Below are 19216 nucleotides of genomic sequence, written 5' to 3' on the forward strand. Positions count from 1 at the left end.
AAAACACTTAATAAAAGAGAAACTTTTAAAAAAAATGAAAAACAAGTATGAAGAACTTTAATATTTAAAATAATACACTGATGTGATGCTTCCCCTGCTAGATCTGCAGCTGTCCTTGAAGACACTTGTGGAACTCAAAGACTAAGAAAGCCCCATGTTAGTGTAAAATAGGCAACACTGGAAAATACATAGGTGTCTGAAGTTTTTTATATACTGTTGAGTTGGAAGCCAACCCATAGCTGACCCTCTGGGAGGTTTCAGAGATAGTTAATCACCTGGGAGAAGACTGCCCATCCTTCTTCAGGGCAGCAGGTGGATTCGAACCAACACTGGGAAATACAATCGCAAAACCTCCTAACTTTATTTTTTTAAGGAATTACTCTAATTCATCAGGTAACTATAAGAATTTAAACCTTTACTATGAATCATAAAAATGAGAGAGAGAGGAGCTCTGGTGGCCTGGTGGTAAACAGTCGCGCTGCCAACTCAAAGACATGTAGTTCAAATCCACCAGGTGCTCTGCAAGAGATAGATGGGCAATCTTCCAAAGTGATTTGCAGCCTCTGAAAACCCACTGGAGGGTATTCCAACTTGACAGTACATAATAATAATAATAGTAATAACAACAAAAGCAATGAAATGACAACCCACAGTAAACTATACACACAAGAGTCGATAGTTCAAAAATTGGCTCACGATTCTTTTTTCAGCTTTCATATAAAACTGAAAATGAAGCAGCTTTACTCTTACCATCCCACAATTTAAGTTCTTTTCCACTTTGCAGAAGGTATGAGGAGGAGTTTCTCCTTTACTGGTTACAATAACACATATATCAGTTACAGCCAAGGAATTCTGGGGTCGAATGAGAGGAGCCCTTCTGTAAGTGATGAAGATTCTCTGTGAAGTCGTTGAACTATTGTTGACATTGGCACAGCGCCCATAGGGTGTGGCTTGGATCACTTCACATCCTGGGATAAGCCGTTCCTTCCCTTCATATAAAACTCTGCATGACAAGGAGGAAGAAAACATAGAATACACAGATAGGCAAATACATTTCCGGTTAATGCTGGGTTTCCTCCTTTCTCAAAAACCAAAAATCCTTTAGTCTCTCTTACTCTTTCCCAAATTTTAATTACACACCAAAACTGTCAATAATCTAAAATTTCTTCTCCCAAACAAATTTTATTCCTTTCACTAGGATAAAAGAAAAAAAAAAAAAGGTTGCCATACCCAATGTCGGTAAGAGGTGGTTTATCTCTTCCCCTCTTATAACAGAGGAAAAGTTCTGGGCTTTTTAGACTTCCATAATTTAAGTTTGCCTGGAGAGCTGTCGGAGTGGCTTCCACACAGGTGTAACCTTCAGGAACTGTCTCCCCAGCTGATTTGATAATAACAGCAATATCTGTAATTGGAGCTTTAGGTCCGGCTGATTTGGGATCTAGACGATTAATTTCTTGATCCAAAATAGTAGATGTATCAGTGAGTCCTGCTACAACAAAGTAGTCTGTCACTCTTGGCCCTTTGTCTTCAATCATGGTTGCTAATATATTTCCTAGGAGATAAAAAAAAAGAGGGCATCTATTAAATATAATACTCTTATCCTGATTCACTTAAATTAAAATATCCTTAACAGTGACCAATCAGCGGTCCACATCTTCCAGTTGGATTCATAATCAAACTACCATCTGTAGACATCTGCTTGAACATCACCTTGTCAGTTTCTATCTTTCCTACAAAGCGTACACTTACGGAATCAAATCCAAAGTAAGAGTACTCCTTTCATGTACCTAAAACTATATTAAGAATCATCAAACTATCACCTCACCCTGCCAACAATAGCAATGATCCATAAGACAGCAAACCACCGATGCTGTCAAGAATGTACAGAGATTGGAATGCTCATACATTGCTGATGGGAATGCAAAATGGAGCAATGACTATGGAAAGCAGTGTAGTGCTTCCTTACAAAATTGGAAAGTGCAATCCGATTTTGATCCAGTAGTCCCACTACCAGGTATAGAACTCAAAGAAACAAAGCTGCAATACAAACCAATGTAGGTACACCCATGCTCACCGCAGCATAACTTATAACAGTAAGGAGGTGGAAAAGACTCAAGTGTGCATCAACTGATGAACGGCCAGAGAAACTACGGTATATTCACACAAAGGGGTATTACATGTCACAAAAAGACAAGGAATTTGTGAAATACTGTACAACATGGACAAAGGGAGAACAAATTATGTGATGTGACATAAGTCAATCACAAAAGGTCAATTATAAGGTCACTATTATATACAGTTAAAGAAAGATTTACACTCAGACAGAATCAATACTGGAAAGTTAACAGTAACGCGAAAAGAGGTAGAGTCAAGTAGTAATAAATTGCTAAGCTAGTAAAGAGAAAGGCAATATACAATAAAGGAGTGATTCATTACTATAATAGACATTGATTAGAAATTATAATAATGAAAATTAAATAAAGGATGCTTAAACTATCAGGTATAACAGATTGTCTCCCATGAGCAAAATATATACATGATACATTAACTATTTAAAAAATTCTCTTTTGGCAAGCTCTGGTGGCCTAATGGGAGAAGCTGCGCTGCAATCAAGGAGGTGCGCAGTTCAAATCCACCAGATGCTCTGCTGGAAAAGGAGGGACAATCTCCTCCTGTACCAGTCAGATCCGATTTGATGGTACACACACACTCACACATTAATAAAAATTTAAAATTCTCTTTTAAGTTTAAGAGGAATTCTTAGTCTTAAATTTCACAATAAAACATCAAGAATAAGCAAAAACAGAGAAAAAGAAAGGAAATTGTAATAAAAATAAGTGCCTATCATTACCCCAAGGTTGTAGTCCAATGGTGATTAATTTTATAAAACACAATGTATAGGAATGATTGTATGAAACATAATGTCAATGAATGAAAGTGGGGGAGGGAAGAATCTGTGTTTAAAAAATAAACCTATGCTTTTAAAAAAAGGTACAATGGGGACTTGAGGAGATAGGAAGGGGGAAAAAATAAGTGAAGTATCTCGACAATCTTTTTAGGAACCTTGTCTCTTAAAGGTTAAAAGGATTTAAATAATGTAAAAGCCATGAGTTTGTTGTTGCTGCTGTTAGGTTCCAGCAAGGCAGCTCCAACTCCCAGCAAGCCCAAGTACAAAGGAACGAAGTCCTGCCCAATCTTTTGCCATCCTCACAACCTCTGTCGTGTTTAAGTTCACTGCTGCAGTCACTGCGTCAATTCAATTTATGGAGTTGTCTTCTCTTTCCCCAAGCATAATGTCTTTCTCCAAGAACGGGTTTGCTTCCATTAAGTAACAAGCCCAAAGTACGACAGACAAAAATCTCACTCTCCTTGCCTCTGAGGAGGACCCTGGCTACATTTCTTCCAGGATGGATTTGAGTTGAGTTAAAGTTTGCGGTCATTATGTACTATTGAGTACAATTCACAGCAACCAACAGAAGAAGATCCAAACTCTGTCCTACCTTGAGTCATCCTCATCATCCTTGACACATGTGAGTCCACTGCTTCGGACAGCACAGCAAGCCATCTTATTGAGGGTCCTCCTCCTCTTCGCTGACCCTCCAACATTTCCAAGCATGATGTCCCTTCCCAATGAACAGGCTCTCCTTAACAATTATGTGAATCAAAGTTTCATCATTTTTGCCTCCAAGGAATACCCTGGTTGCACTGTTTTTATGTGCCATCGAGTTGCCTGCAACTCACAGTGACCCTATGTACAACAGCCCTAAACTCTGCTCTATCCTGTGCCAGTCTCACCATCTCCGACACACTTGCCCCGTTACCCCAGTCACTGAATCAATCCGTCTCATCGAGGGTCTTCCTCTCGTATGCTGTCCCTCCACTCTCCCAAGCATGATGTCCCTCTTCAAGGACCGGTACTGCCCTGGAACATGTCCAAAGTATATCAGACAAAGCCTCCAAGGAGCAGCCCTGCTTCACTCTCTCCAGGACAAGGAGCGCTGGTGGCCTAGCAGATAAAGAATCTCAGTGCCAACCCAAAGACAGTTTGAATTCACCAACTCATCTAAGAGAGAAAGAAGGGCAGTCTCCTCTTTACAGCCTTTGCAAATCCACAGGAGGGTCAGCTATGGGTGTTTCAATGCACCCACACTGAGATGGGATAGTAGTGAATTACATCAAGTTTCAAATTATTTTTTTTCTATATTTTATTAATTTTCATAAACATTTACAGAGATTTTGGGTTTCCATTCATTCATTGTTGCACTATTCTCTCTACCCTCCTCCCAGTTGTTCTTGTCCAAATGCCACAGTGCTTGTCAAAGCCAGTTCTGATTAATCTTCTTTGTGAAGTTTCAAATTATAAACTATGTCAACATTACTGAGATAAAAATCGCATACTGTCATAATATACTATCTTTGTAAAACTGTCTATGATACTTTTTCTATAAACTGTGTTGGCTAACATTTGTTTGGAACTTTCATATGTGTATGAATGATGAATGATGAATACAAGTGTATAGTTCTCTTTCCCTATCATGGTTTTCTCCAGTTTTGGTGTCAGGATAATTCAAGTCTCACAGAATAAGTTAAAAAAACTTTTCCTCTTCAATCTACTATTTGAGTTTGTAAAGAACTGGCATTGTTTCCTCCTTAAACGTTTGGTAGAAATCATCTAGGAAGTTGCCTGGGATTCGGAGTTTTCTTTGTGGGTAAGTTTTAACCACAAATTCATTTTCTTTAACATTTATAAGGCTGCACAGGTTTTCTAATTCTTCTTGAGTAAATCTGGGTAGTTCGTGTTTTTAAAGGAATTTCCCCACATAAATGTAAATCCTATAAATTCTGACATGCTATCTTTTCTTTCTATTTCATTCAAAATGTTCTTTTTTCCATTCAAAATATTCTTAATTTCTTTTTGACAAAGTATCTTTCTAGGACCAATGACTTATTTAGAAGTAGGTACCCGAGAATTTTCCATGGATACTTGTTATCAGTCTCTAACTTGATCACAATGCAATTAGAGAATATACTTTGTATGATCTGAGTCATTTTACATTTATGGAGACTTGTCTGATGACTAAAATACAATGTCTTGGTCACTAATTCAAGTGTACTTAAGAAGAAAGACGATGGTTAAGTGCTAGGTTGTTAAACTAAAGGTCAGTGGTCCAAACTCAGCAGGAGTTCCCCCAAAAGACAAGGCCCAGAAAAGTGCTCCTGTCAACATTCTAACCTAGGAATATCCAGAGTAATTCTACTTGTTTCCGAGAGAGTTACCGTAAGTCAGACTCCCCTCAACAGCACAAAACAAAAACTCAAGAGAATATGTGTTCTGTTCTTGATGCAAGGGTCTTATAAATCTCAAACAGGTCAAAGAGATTGACATTTTAAGTCCCCCCTGTCACTGATAATTTTCTTGACACTTGTTCTATCAATTAAGTATGGAAAGATCTTGATTGTGACTTTCTTTCTCCTTTTATTTCTTTAAGTCTGTCTTCATGCATTTTGAATGATGGTCTGTGTTCAGGAGCATACTTATTTAATAACGCTATGCCCTCTTCAAGGAGCCAGGTGGTGCAAGGGTTAAGCATTTGGCCATTAACTGGTTCATCAGCAGCTCCACAGGAGAAAGACAGGTTAGCCACCTCTGTAAAGCTCACAGCTTGGAAAGCCTGTGAAGAAATTATTCTCTGACTAACAGAGCCACTGAGACAGAATCAACTCAAGAGCACACGTAATAGTATGTTCTTTCCGTTATCCCCCTCCTTTATGATTACAGACTAGACCAACAAAATCTCCTTAAGAAAAAAACAATATTTGTACTTAATAATTTAAATAAATTTCATTTCCTAATGATAGCTAAGATCATCTATCAGAATCAATTCAAGTCACTTTACTATGAACTGATTTACAACTGCATACATTTAAGTGCTATTAGCATCAATAACCTAGTATTAATCTAAATTTCTATGATATTTACACAATCCCTCTTACTGTAAGAGTTTGAAAAGATTAAAAAATATCTGTGGTTCCTTGGTGCAGAAGCCACACAAAATGAATGATGACTTTGTCTAAGCTATGAAGCAAGTACAGTTTTATCAACATTATTTGCTACATATAAGCAATTTAAGATTGAGGCTTAGTGACTCCATTTATAAAACTTTATCATTGTCAACTGTGCTGGCTGGGTTACGGAACCACACACTTGAAAAAGTCATTTTAGATAAAATCAATTTCTCTCACACAACACAATGCAGAGCAACTCTCCACGGTAGCACCTGCCACTGAGAGTTCTGGACAGAAAGGCTGCAAACACAAATGCCCAACAGGGTCAAGCAGGATCTAAGAGTCGTGGGAACTAGAGAACACACAGCCACTGCTTGTCAGTTCCAGCCAACAGGTGCTCAAAGCACTCGATGCTGCCAGGACTTCTTTTTTTCAGAGAAGTCAGAAATCAAGATTTCTCCTGCCCCCAAATCACCAAGTTTTAAAATACTGGCAACTAATTAAGAATTCTCTTTTTTCTTTTTCTACTAGGTTATTTACAAAATTCAAATACAAATTTGAACAAATTCTTACCATTTTCCTGACATCCCCACTCAATAAACTGTACAACCCAATGATTAATTCACCCTCCCCCCTGCACATCCACATCCTTCTGCTTGCAGCCTCTCCCACCTTCCTGGATCCTTATAATCATTCTATAAAATATTTATCCTTATGTGACTGAGTTAGTTCACTCAGGATAATGCTCTCCTGTCCCTCCCACGTTAGGATTCTTAATAAAATTAATTATAAAAAAATCAAACAAAAGAAATAGGCTGAGTATATTCACTCAAAACTTTAAGACTAGAATAGTAGAATTTCTGAACTCCACGGGAGAAAATAGTGACCTCACGAAAACCTTTATAATAAAAAATATGTCAGCTGAACTATCAATTGGCTAAAATAATCTTATTGAAAGGAATCAAAAACATATTAATGCAACAAACTCAAACTTCTGAACAAAGCACTCTATGGTGCTGGCAGATACCACTGAATTTGAGCCATCGACTTCTCAGTTAACAGCTCAGTTCTTAACCATTGTGCCACGGCTGCTGTTATGTCCTTTAAGTCAACTACCACTCACAGTGACCTGCTGAACAACAGATGAGGAGATAGTGAGCACCAAAAGATCTGCACTAAAGATCTCACACAAGCTTAAACTCATTGTGACAGTCACCGTGTCAATCTATTCTGTTGAGAGTCTTCCTCTCTTTCACTGTCTTTTTTTTTTTTTTATTTTGTGTGCGTGTACCGTCAAATCAGATCTGACTGGTACAGGAGGATATTGCGCCTCCTTCTCCGGCAGAGCGTCTGGTGGATTCGAACCATGTTCCTCTGGGATTGCAGTGCAGCTTCTTGCCACTAGGCCACCAGAGCTCCCCCTCACTGTCTCTCAAACTTTCCCAGGATGGTATCTTTTTTTCAAGGACTGGAACTTCTTAATAACATGCAGAAAGCATGTGAGGCAAAGTTCCACGTTCTTTGCCTCTTGGGAGCAATCTGGTGGCACTTGCTACACTTCCTTTTTTAGGCATCCATGGGATGCTCAACATTTAATTCACCAACACTACCATGCAAAGGCACGGTCTTTATTTTCTTAACTGTTGCTAGCATGCGTGTTGATCGTGGATCCAGGTAAAACAAAACTGCTGACAACTTCAATCTTTTCTCCATCTATCATGATGTTGACTATTGGTCCACTAAAACCATTAAAAAATCATGAAAGAACAAGTAGGGAGAATGCCACCAGACACACACCTTTTAAGACTTATTTAATATCATAATAAAAGTAATTATGCAAAAGGCAAAACAAATAAATGAAACTTTATAAAATTAAAAAAATGTTTCACACAAAAAAAATTTAGCAAAAAATAAGCCTGGGTGAAAATCTTCAGAAACTAATCAATAAGAATCTAATAATCAAAGTATTATGCAAAACATGACCAATTTAACAGAAAGACAATTAATTCAGTTCATAAAATGTGCAAAGAGCTTGAAAGAAGACATTCAAATGGCCACCAAAGAAAAGATGCTCAGCAACATTAGCTATCAGAGATGCAAATCAAAGCCACAAGGAGATGCCATTTCATGTATACTGGAATAACTCAGATAAACAAAAACCCAAAATAACAGACACTGCCAAAGATGTGGTGAGATTGGAAGTACTGTCCACTGCTGGTGAGAAGACAAAATGATGCAGCTATTGTAGAAAAGAGTGTGGTGGCTCCTCAGAAACTAAAAATACAACTACTTTACAGCACAGCAATTCTATTCATAGATATAGATGAGAAAAAAAAAAGCTTAACAGCAGAGACGCAAAAAGAGACATGTACACCAATATTCACTGCAGAACTGCTCATACTAGCCAAAAGCTGGAAACTACTTAAATGCCCTTCAACAGATGAAAGGATAAAGAAAATATGGTACAAACATACAAGAGACTACTAGAATACTATGCACTCAGAAGAAACAAAGTCTTGATATATGCTGAAATACGGATGCAGCTTCAAGATACTATGCAAAATGAGTAATAAGTCAGTCACAAAAGGACAAGTATCAAAAGTATTCATTGTCTAAAAAGGAAAGAAAAGACAAAGGCACAGAGATGGAAGTTTATCAGTAATCTTCTGGAGTGGGAAGCAGGGGAAGGAAAGGAGTTAAGAGTCATGGAAAAACCACACTGATAATTACTAGGAGACCTGCACAACCAAGTACAGTAACTACTGCCAATAAGCTGCATACTGATAAAAAGTTAAAGTGAGAAAAATCTATGTGATAGAGATATTCACAACAATTACAGAAAGAGTAATTACTGAGGCTACTGAAAATGAACAGATGTGCGGCTAGAGTGCTCTCACATACATTGGATATGCTGCTAAGAGAGGCAATTCCTTGGAAAAAGATATGCTTGGAAATGTAAAGGGTCAGCAAGAGAGGAAGACCCTCAACACAATGAAGGAACACGAGCAACTGCAGCCATGGGCTCAAGTGTGTCAGAGATGAGGATGGGACAGGACAGGACAGCATTCAGGCTTGTTTATAGGGTCGCTATGAGTCATATTTGACTCGACAGCTCCTAACAACAACTGAAGCTACTTATGTGTATCCAAACATTTCATGAGATTTGGTTTGGAAATTTAGGCCCTGGCTTCCTAGGACAAACCAATTAATTGGCCTAATATATTTAGTGCTTCCATTGTACCTCCTAGTTTGTTACATATTCCTAGTGTCTAAAAAGCTTGCAAATGTTCTTTTCAAGGTAGAACACTGGTCTCCATTCACTTGCAAAACAAAGGAAAGAGAGTAAGGAATAGGAAAAGGAATGTGTGGCTCATTGCCTCCATGAGCCTGGCCTCCGTGGTCATGAAGTCAGGAGAAATGGGTAGTTCTTGACTACTGAACGAGTAATTTGATTAAAAACTCAATAATCTCAATAAAAAAGGGGGCAAATGCAGAACAGAATCTGTGATTCTGATGGACTCTTAACTTTTTAAAGCCATGAAAGGGTGGATGCATCCTTGAAACTTATCCTGAGATAATTTTTATACCTTGAACAAAAATATTTCCTGAAGTCATCTTAAAACAGAACAATGATTTAACCTCTTAGAAGATCTGCCCTGAGCATTCTGCTTTTTTAAGAACTCTATATACTGGATAAAATTGACCACAGAAATTCAAGGGGTTAGGCGGAAAGAGTAGAAGGAAGTGAGTTTATGTAAAAGACAAAGAAACAACTAGGTAGAGAGGGTGAAATGGCTGACGAGATCAAGACTCTGGCGGCTTACTGGTAAGGAGCTGCACAGCCTATCAGCGGGCACGTAGTTCAAAACCACAAGTGTCTCTGTGAGAGAAGGATGGGCAATCTCCAACCACATGATTTAGTGCTTCCAAAAAGCCACTGGATGGTCAGTTTTGAGTTGGTTCCGACTGGGTGATACATAACTACAACAGACTAGACATGAAGTTTTTTATATTATTTGAAGACAGATTGTGCTAAGTTAAAAATGTACATTATAAACCCTGGAGCAACTGTTTAAAAAACATACAGCTAATTAACCAATATGGGGGGGGGGGAATGCAATACAAAAATACACTCAACCAAAAAAGATTAAACAAATTGGAAAAAGTATCAAACTCAACCATATCAATAATTTGTTACTATTTACAGTACCACTAAATTTAAACAATACACCAAGATGAATAAAAACATACGCCCATAAAAAACCTTGCATACATATATTCAGAGCTGTCCTATTCACACAGTAGCTAAAAGGCAGGGAAATGCAAATGTCCATGAATGGATTAATGGGAAACAAAACGGAGGATGTCTATAAAGCTGTTACATGAGTGAATGTAGAAAATACTATGCGAAACAAAATAATCAGATGCAAAAAGCTACATACTGGATGACTCTACATATATGAAATACCCACTGAGACAGAATGCAAATCAGTGATTTCCAGGAGCTGGGAGCAACAGGAAATGGGGAGTGGCTGCTTTAAAATTCGGGGTTTCCTTTTGAGGTGATGAAAATGTTCTGAAATGAGATAGTGGTAATGATTGCACAACACAGCCAATATACCAAAGGCCACGAAACTGTATGCTTTACAAGAGTGAAATCTGCGCGGTCTGTGTGAACTCTGACATAATTTTCAAAAAGGAATAAAGTACTGATTGTGCAGCAATATTACGTTTATGAACCTAAAGACATCATGAATGAAAGCAGCCAGTCAAAACAGACCAGACAGTATGATTCCATTTATATAAAAAGCCCAAAATAGGTACTTATACAGAGTGGAGGGTGAATGCTAATAGTACAGTATCTCCCACCCCATGGGGTAGTTAAAATGATCTAATATAAATTAAGGGTTTAGTTACAAAAGGATTCGTGGGAGCATACAGTGAAGTGTCTGGCTGCTAGGTGAAAAGCCAAGAAACCAACAGCTGTGAGAAAGAAGGGCTGTCTCCTCAGCCCATGAAGATCTGCAGCCTCAGAGTGGAGTGTCCCTAGGAGTTGGAGTCCACTTGAGTGCATGCGTGCCCTGCTCCATAAGTGAGGGATGTGGCGGTCTGCTTCTGTTAGGATCATTCATAGTCTATGAAAGCCAAGGGAGCAGTTCTATCCTGTCCTGTAAGTTTTCTATCAGGCAGAATAGATATAACAAGCAAAGATTTAGATGGTTGCAGAACTCTGTAAACAGACACCAAGAATCACTGACTGTACACTTTAAATGAATGAATGCTATGGTGTGTCTATCTCAATGTTGTTTGTTGTTGTTAAATGCCAGTGAGTCACAATCCTACTCATAGTAAACCTACAATACAACAGAAGGAAACCCCACCTGGCTCTCTGCCATGCTGGTTTTTTTTTGAAAAAGAATAACTCTTTAAGTGTTAAAACACTCTTACTAAAAGACTGAAATTATTAGACAGGATATAAAAAGACTCTAAGCTATCTACAGGAAACAGGTTTTAAGCACAAAGACTCACTGGGTTAAAAGTAAAAGGATATCTTTGAAAAAATGCAAATTCAATGGAGAAAGAATTTTTTTCAGCAGTAGCAGACCAATTAGATATCCCTATGCAAAAAAAAAATTTAAAAATCTAGACTTAAATCTTGTATCTTTCACAAAAAGAATTAAAAATGGATCACCGCCTAAAATGTAAAATGGAATATTATAAACATTGTAAAAGAGAAAACGATGTGCATTTAAAGATGAGGGGTTTTTTTGTTACAGATTAAACAGTGTCCTCCCAAAATATGTCAAAGTCTAGCCTGGTGTAATCACCTCATTGGAAATGTGTTGTCTTTGCTATGTTAGTAAGACTTGATTAGTGCGTGTGGTTTAAATCCACCAGATGCTCTACTGGAGAAGGAGGGAAAAATCTCCTGTGCCAGCTGGGTCTGATTTGATGGTACACAGCAAGGGAAAAAAAATCTAATAAGAAAAAAGACTTGATTAGTATGGATGAATGTGGAGTCAGTCTTTTCTAAGCTATAATAAAAGATTAAATAAGCAAAGACAGACTGGGGTGGGGGAAGGGGCTGGGACCTGTACATAGACCAAGAAGCGGTCATTTGAACAGAACAGGGGGATACTTTATATTTTAAAATCAGGAAAGGTTTGTGTCAGGGTTCTATCCGTTCACCACACCTATTCAATCTGTATGCTGGGCAAATAATTTGAGAAGCTGTACTGTGTGAAGAATGCAGCATCAGAAAAGGAGGAAACTCATTAACAACCTACACTATACAGATAACATAACCCTACTTGCTGAAAGTGAAGAGGATATGAAGCACTTACTGAGCTCACAGATGACAGCTTTCAGTGTTAATTACACCTCAACATCAAGCTAACAAAAATTCTCCCCCCAATTCACTCCTCTCATTGAAAAGTAAAACTCTTTCACTGTTATGCAATCCCTCCCCAAGTCCACTCCACTGTGCAGCCTTCATTTTGGACTCCTGTCAAGACTTAATTTCTGTAAATAGAGCCCCACTGCTCCTACATTTCTGACAGAACTATAAGAAGTGAACTATTATTACTGTGTTTTATTTCATGTATTTTACAGTCATCTGGAAGAGGTGGAGATCTCTCTCCCCTCATCTCATTAGTGTGTGTGGGAAGTTGTGAATCATCATGGGTATAAATCTCCAGAAAAATAACTTCTATTAGTAAAGGGACTATAGATGTTCTTAGCTTGGTGACTCACAAGAACATTTTTCTTCAGTTCTGTGTTTTCAGTCACCAATTTTCTGGAAATTAAAAAGAAAAAGAAAAAATTCTCACAATAGGTTCCATGAGCAGTAAATATCATAATAAATGGGGAAAGACTGAGGTTGTCAAAGATTTCATTTTATTACAGAGGTCTACAAATCAATGTCCTTGGAAGTAGCAGCCAAGAAATCAGAAGAGGTACATTGCGATATTAATCTGATGCCTACAGACCTCTTTAAAGCCCTAAAGAGTAAAGTTGTTAATCTGAAGACTGAAGCCATGATATTTTCAATTGTTTGATATGCTTGTGAAAGTTCTACAATCAATTAGAAGAACAAAGGAGAAGTCATGCTTTTGACTTGAGTTCTTGATAAAGAATCGTGACTGTATCATGAGTTGTAAAAAAGAATAACAAAATCTGTCTTGGAACAAGTGCAGCGAGAGAACTTACTAGAAGTTAGTCACTAGAGAAATTCATATTAAAATGACAATGATATATCAAAAAACCTTAGAACTCTATGGTACAGAGCTGACTCAGACTCAAGGTGAAGAAGCCCTGTGCAGAGAGAAGAAACTGAGCTGCACAGGCCTTGCTGGGCTGTAATCTTCACAGAGGCGTGTGAAGTCTTTCTTCGGTGGCACCAAAAGCCACCAGCCTTCCTGCTTTTGCTCCTCAGGGATACAAGCACTCACCTAGTGTTTGGCCCTGTGGAATTTTTACCGAGAAATTCAACTCTCAAGCTGGGCTGCTTCTTGGAGACAAGGATTCTGAAGCTTCGTCTGACATACTCTGGACATGTTAAAAGAAAGAATCAGTCCTTGGAGAGGGACGTCATGCTTGGGAGAGTGGAGGAATAGCGAAAGAGAGGAAGACCCTCGATGAGATGGATTGATTCAGTCACTGGGGTAATGGGGGTAGGTGTGTCGGAGATGGTGAGAATGGCACAGGATAGGGCAGAGTTTAGAGCTGTTATACACAGGGTCACTATGAGTCATGGGCAACTCAATGGCACATAACAAACAACAAAAACAATCTTTAATATGAAAATGGAGAGTCAAGGAAGGAGAGAAAGATCCTCCATGAGACGGAATGACTGACTGTTAACAATGGACGTCAGCAGAGCAGAGATTATGAGAATGGCACAGGATTGAGCTGGAGTCAACGCCATAGCACCTAACAAGAATATTTAAACAGTGGAAAAATTGGTGGTTATGAAAGATTCAGGCAGAATTCAAAGACAAATAGGTAGAGCAGAGGGAAACCGTTTGGGCAGTGAAACTGATCCATAACATTATGTGTATTTAAAAACTCATGTCGTTGCTGTTGTTATGTGCCATCAAGTCACCTATGACTCACAGCAACGCTTTCTATGTACATTAGCTCAGAACCCTGCCCTATCTGACGCCAACTATGAATAACATGGCTGGATCAGGTGCACCTTAGTCTCCAGACTGACACTGTTGCTCTTTAGTACTCTAGAGAGGTCCCTGACAGCAGATTTTCCTAGATTTTCGTCTTTTGATTTCCTGACTGCTGGTGACAAGAGTGCTGATTGTGGAAGCAAGCAAACTGAAGCTATTAACAATCTCAATCGCTTCACCATCTATAATAAAGCTGCCAATTGGCCAGTGGTGAGAATCTTGGTTTTCCTGATGTTAGGACTCCACAATACAAAGAATGAATCTTCATGGAAAATTATGGACTTTGGTATAAATTCTAACAAATGTACCACAGGTATGAAAGATGTTAAGAGTAAGAATAAAGAAAAGTCTGTAGTCTGCACAATTTCTCTATAAACCCAATACTCCTCTTAAAAAAGTCTATTTAAAAATCAATAGATGAGCTATCAAAGCATAAAAAGATGATCTCTTCCTCTTATTGCTCTCAAGTCAGAATCGACTTTTAGCTGACCTTTCAGTGCATCACACAAAAAAAGATTGTCATCTTAATGGATTTGAAACACTAGCCTTTAAGTTCCCGGTGCAACTTCTTACCCATTAGACCACCAGAGCTCCCTAAAAGACATCTGTCGTGGTTGTATACTGTCAAGTCAGAACAAACATTGCTGACCCTCTTGTACGTTTTCAGAGGCAGCATATCACATGGGGAATAACTGCTCCTCTTTCTCCTGTAAAGCAGATGGTGGATTTGAACCACATGCCTGTGCATTGATAATGTAATTCCTTACTGCTAATCCACCAGAGCTCTCTAAAAGACATATAAGAAACTTAAATACTTATTTCTAAGTGAAAGAAGCCAATGTGATTGCAATTATATTTAAAAAATTATCATTAAAATAATAAATTATGTCAATTCTTGAAAAGGCAAAAATAGTGATAATAAAAGATCAATGGTCCAGGAATTGGGAAGGAGGTAAAATAAGTAAAGAACAGGAGCTTTTTTGATAGTGATCTATTCAGTATCATGTTATAATGGTGAATGCATGACTCTATATACTTGTCAAAGCTTGAGTAACTTTACAATTCAGAATGTGCACAAATTAAAAAATCATTCGGACATCAGGAAATGTCAGGCAATATGGACTAAGACCAAAAAAAGTGTTAACTATCACACAAGTATAAAGCCACCTCACTGAAGGGAGTGAAGGGAAAAGTCATTATTTATACTGTCAATATAAAATGAGCGACATCAAACTATAAAACTTCTATGCAAATAAAACGCTCACCATATATTGTTGTTTATTGCTGTGTACCAGCACGTCAGAACCAACTCCTGGTTGACCCTCCAGTGGGTTTTAGGCAGCAGATAAATGCAAAGGAGGAAGGTGATTATCTTTCTCCCAGAGAGCAGTTAATGGATTTGAACCGCATGTCTTGGAGTTGTTAGCACAATTCTCTGCCTCAAAGCCACCAGAGTCCCCTACGCTAGTAACAGGCAATGGAAAACTTGAGAACAAGGTTAAAGAGGCAAATTCCTACATACAATAAAAGAGTCTGCTTCTATAAAGATTTATCACCCTGGAAACCCTCTAGGGCAGGTCTACACCGTCCTACAGGGTCACTAATGAACTGGAATCTACTCAACTACAGTGCAGCTCTAGTGGCCTAGTGGCAATAACCTGCACTGCAATCCCATAGGAAAGTGGTTTGAATCTACCAGCTGACCTGAAAAAGAAAGATGGAGAATCTCCTGTGTAATTTATTGCCTCTGAAAACTGGCTGGAGGGTCAGCTGTGCATCAGTTCCACCTTGAAAGCACACAACAAACTTTAGTGAGTCTGGGCTTTTGATGTAGTTGTGGGTTTTGTTCTATCATTACAGCAGTGCAAAGTAGTACTAGAAACAACCTCAGGCTAATAAATTCAACAGCAAATATGAAAAGCACTATTCTCTTTTAATAATTCTTCTCATTTTATGCTGGTTTGCTTACAAAGTTTGTATACATTGTTTTTCACTCCGGATCGTTTCCATTTCCTTTACCCACCCCTCCTTTTACCAATCATATTGTGCGACCTATGATTACCTCCCAGCCCATCCTCATCCTCTGCTGCTACCCTCCCCCTCTGGATCCTTGTACATGTTTTACTCTTTTTTTTTCTTTTTCTACAATAATGGTCTTATATCGTATTTGTCCTTATGGGACTGAGTTAGTTCACGTAGCATAATGTTCTCCAGTCTCTTCCAAGTTATGTAGTGATTTTCAAAATCGTTGCTCCTGAATGCTATGTAGAATTCCATCATATGAATGTACCACAATTTCTCAATTCATTTGATTGTGGTTGGATGTCTGGGTTGCTATGCACACTGGCGTACAAATGTCCGTGTCTCAGTTCTAATTTTCTCAGGGTATATTCCAAGCAGTGGAATAGATAGGCCATATGCCATTTCTATGCTCAGCTTTCTGAGGAAATGCCAAACTGACTTCTAGAGTGGTTGTACCATTTTACAATCCCACCAACAGTATATAAGAGTTCCTATCTTGCCACATTTTCTCCAAGATTTATTCCTTGCTGCCCTGTTAAACTTTGCCACTGCTACTGAGGTGAGACAGTATATCATCGTTTTGATTTGCATCTCTGTCATTGTTAGTGATTTTGAGCATGTCTTCATGTGTTTGTTGGCCATTCAAATATCGTCCTCTCTGAAAATTCTTTTCATGTCTTTTGCCCAATTTGTAATTGTGTTATCTCAGTCTTTCTCTTGTGGAGGCATCATAGGAGTCTGTAAACTTTTGACATGAGACCCTTGTGTGAAATGGTATTACCAAATAATTTTCCCCCCAGTCAATAGGTTTTCTTTTCACTATCTTGGAAAATGTTTTTTGACCCACACAGGAATTTAATGGTCTCATTCATTATTTTATCCTCTCCTGGTTGTGTATTTCTGGCTCTATTTGTCAGCCTTTTTATACCATGAGCTAGGCCTTCTAAGCTTGCTTGAAATGCACAATTCTTTAACACAAATTCTCAAACTGACACAAGATAGAAAACTTGACCAGTCTTGTACTTACTAAAAAAAAAAAAATAAAATGAAATCTGTAACCTAAAATGTTCCCACAAAGAATCTTCCAGGTCCATATGGTGAATTTTATTGAACTTTAAAAAAAGAAAAACAATTTTGGGGGGGGAATCTTCTAAAAAAAAAAAAAAGAGGGTACATACCTAAGTTTGATAAAAAAACAAGGGCTGAGGGAGAGCAGTGTCACAGAAAAGTACACTGTAAAATGCAATTCTTGACAAATCATTAGCAAGATTTGAAAATGATAATGCACCATGCCCGTATGGGGCTTACCCAGAAATAAAAGCTTGTTTTAACATTTGAAAATCAATTGATATAATTCACTAAATTACCAAAGCAAGAATGCAAACCATATACTCTTTTCAACAGATACAGAAAAACCATGACAAAATAAAAGACTCATTAATGATCAAAACACAGCAAGCATAGAACAGAAGGAATATTCATTTCCTAGGGCTACTGTAATGAAATACTACAAAATATGTAACTGTAACATAACAAGCAGAAATCATTACTATGCAGTCTTGGAGGCAAAGAGCCCAAATTCAGTGGTTCCACAGCACCATACCCCAAAAAAACCAGTGCCAGCCAGGTGACTTCAACTTATGGCAACCCTCTATCAGGTACGTTTCTGAGGCTGTAAGTTTTCGCAGGAGACTGTCCATCTCTCTCCTTTGGAGAAGCTGGGTCCGACAGCCTCTCTATGCTATGCCACCAGGGATTCTTCTGAGAGACTATGCTTTCTGTTAATTCTACAGGAAAACTCTGTCAAGTCTCTTCCTGTTTCTAGTGGGTCAAGGAAGTACTCTGCCTGAAGAAGCATTTGCACATGGCTGTCTTCTCTGTGTCTAGTCTCTTTTCTAGGGTTTATATTGGATTTAGACCCATCATACTTTTCCAGCTCCAGGGGCCTAGTGGGTGCAGAGTTGTACTGTTAACTCAAAGGCAAGTGCTTTAAATCTACCAGTTGCTCCTTGGGACAAAGGTGGTCAATTTCCTCTCATATGATTTACAGCTTATGAAAACCTACCTGATGGTCAGCTATGAGCTGGTTCTGACTCAATGGCAATGAGTTTGTTTTTGAGTTTATACTTTCTCAGTATGGCCTCATGGTAATGGATAACATCTTTCAATAACCTATTTCCAAACCAGATCACCAGTTCACAAGTATGGAAGTTAGAAGGGACAGCATTCAATCCATAAAAAGGAATCTTCTCATTCCATGCATGGGAAGCAACAAAAAAAGCACTGCACTTAACAATATAGTTAATGATAAAAGCTAAGCATCTTTCTCTGAAGATCTGAACAAGACAAGAACTATCTTACCACTCCTATTCTATAAGGTACTGGAGAGCCAAGGCCTGCACTGCCCAACACAATAACCACTTGTCTGTCACTCATGGCTACTGAGTGTTTGAAATTAGACCAGTACAACTGAGGAACTGAAGACTGGTGTGTGCTGCTTAAGTATAAAATACACAGCAGATTTTGAAAACTCTTATTTAAAAATGTAAACTAATTAATTATAAAGATGCCATATTAGTTACAGATTGTTACGGGCTGAATAAGGAAAACCAAAGAATTTCAAGATCTGAATTATGGTGCTAATGAACAATACTGAGCCCAGACATGGAGATCCAGAAGGACAAACAGATCTGTCTTAGAAGATATATAGATGCTCTTTACAAGTAAGGATTTCATCTCCAGGACCGTGGATGTGTTATCAGGAGGAGTCCTTGCACAAGGATATCATACTTGATTGTTGTTGTTATGTGCTGTCAAGTAGCTTGCGACTCACTGTGACCTTATGTACAAGAGCCCTAAACCCTGCTCTATCCTGTGCCAACCTCACCATCTCTATCTAACACACTTACTCCCATAATCCCAATCACTGAATCAACCCATCTCATCAAGGGTCTTCCCTCCTGCGCTGTCCCTCCACCCTCCCAAACATGATGTCCTTCTCCAAGGAC

General features: G+C 38.4%; 1 protein-coding gene across 1 annotated transcript in view; it reads right to left on the reverse strand.

Annotated features, from left to right (window-relative positions):
- Window positions 1-1535, reverse strand: part of DENND4C (DENN/MADD domain containing 4C) — a 65435-nt gene extending 63900 nt beyond the window's left edge. Inside the window, exons 1-2 of the mRNA XM_006881280.1 lie at window positions 1231-1535; window positions 751-1003 (exon numbers count right to left, since the gene is read on the reverse strand). Of these exons, the coding sequence (XP_006881342.1) occupies window positions 751-1003; window positions 1231-1535 (558 nt within the window). The remainder of the gene's footprint in view (window positions 1-750; window positions 1004-1230) is intronic.
- Window positions 1536-19216: the final 17681 nt, after the last annotated feature.

The sequence above is a fragment of the Elephantulus edwardii genome, unplaced genomic scaffold (assembly GCF_000299155.1).
Source record: "Elephantulus edwardii isolate Elephantulus edwardi_28Jun2011 unplaced genomic scaffold, EleEdw1.0 scaffold00014, whole genome shotgun sequence".
In the NCBI taxonomy this organism is placed as follows: domain Eukaryota; kingdom Metazoa; phylum Chordata; class Mammalia; order Macroscelidea; family Macroscelididae; genus Elephantulus; species Elephantulus edwardii.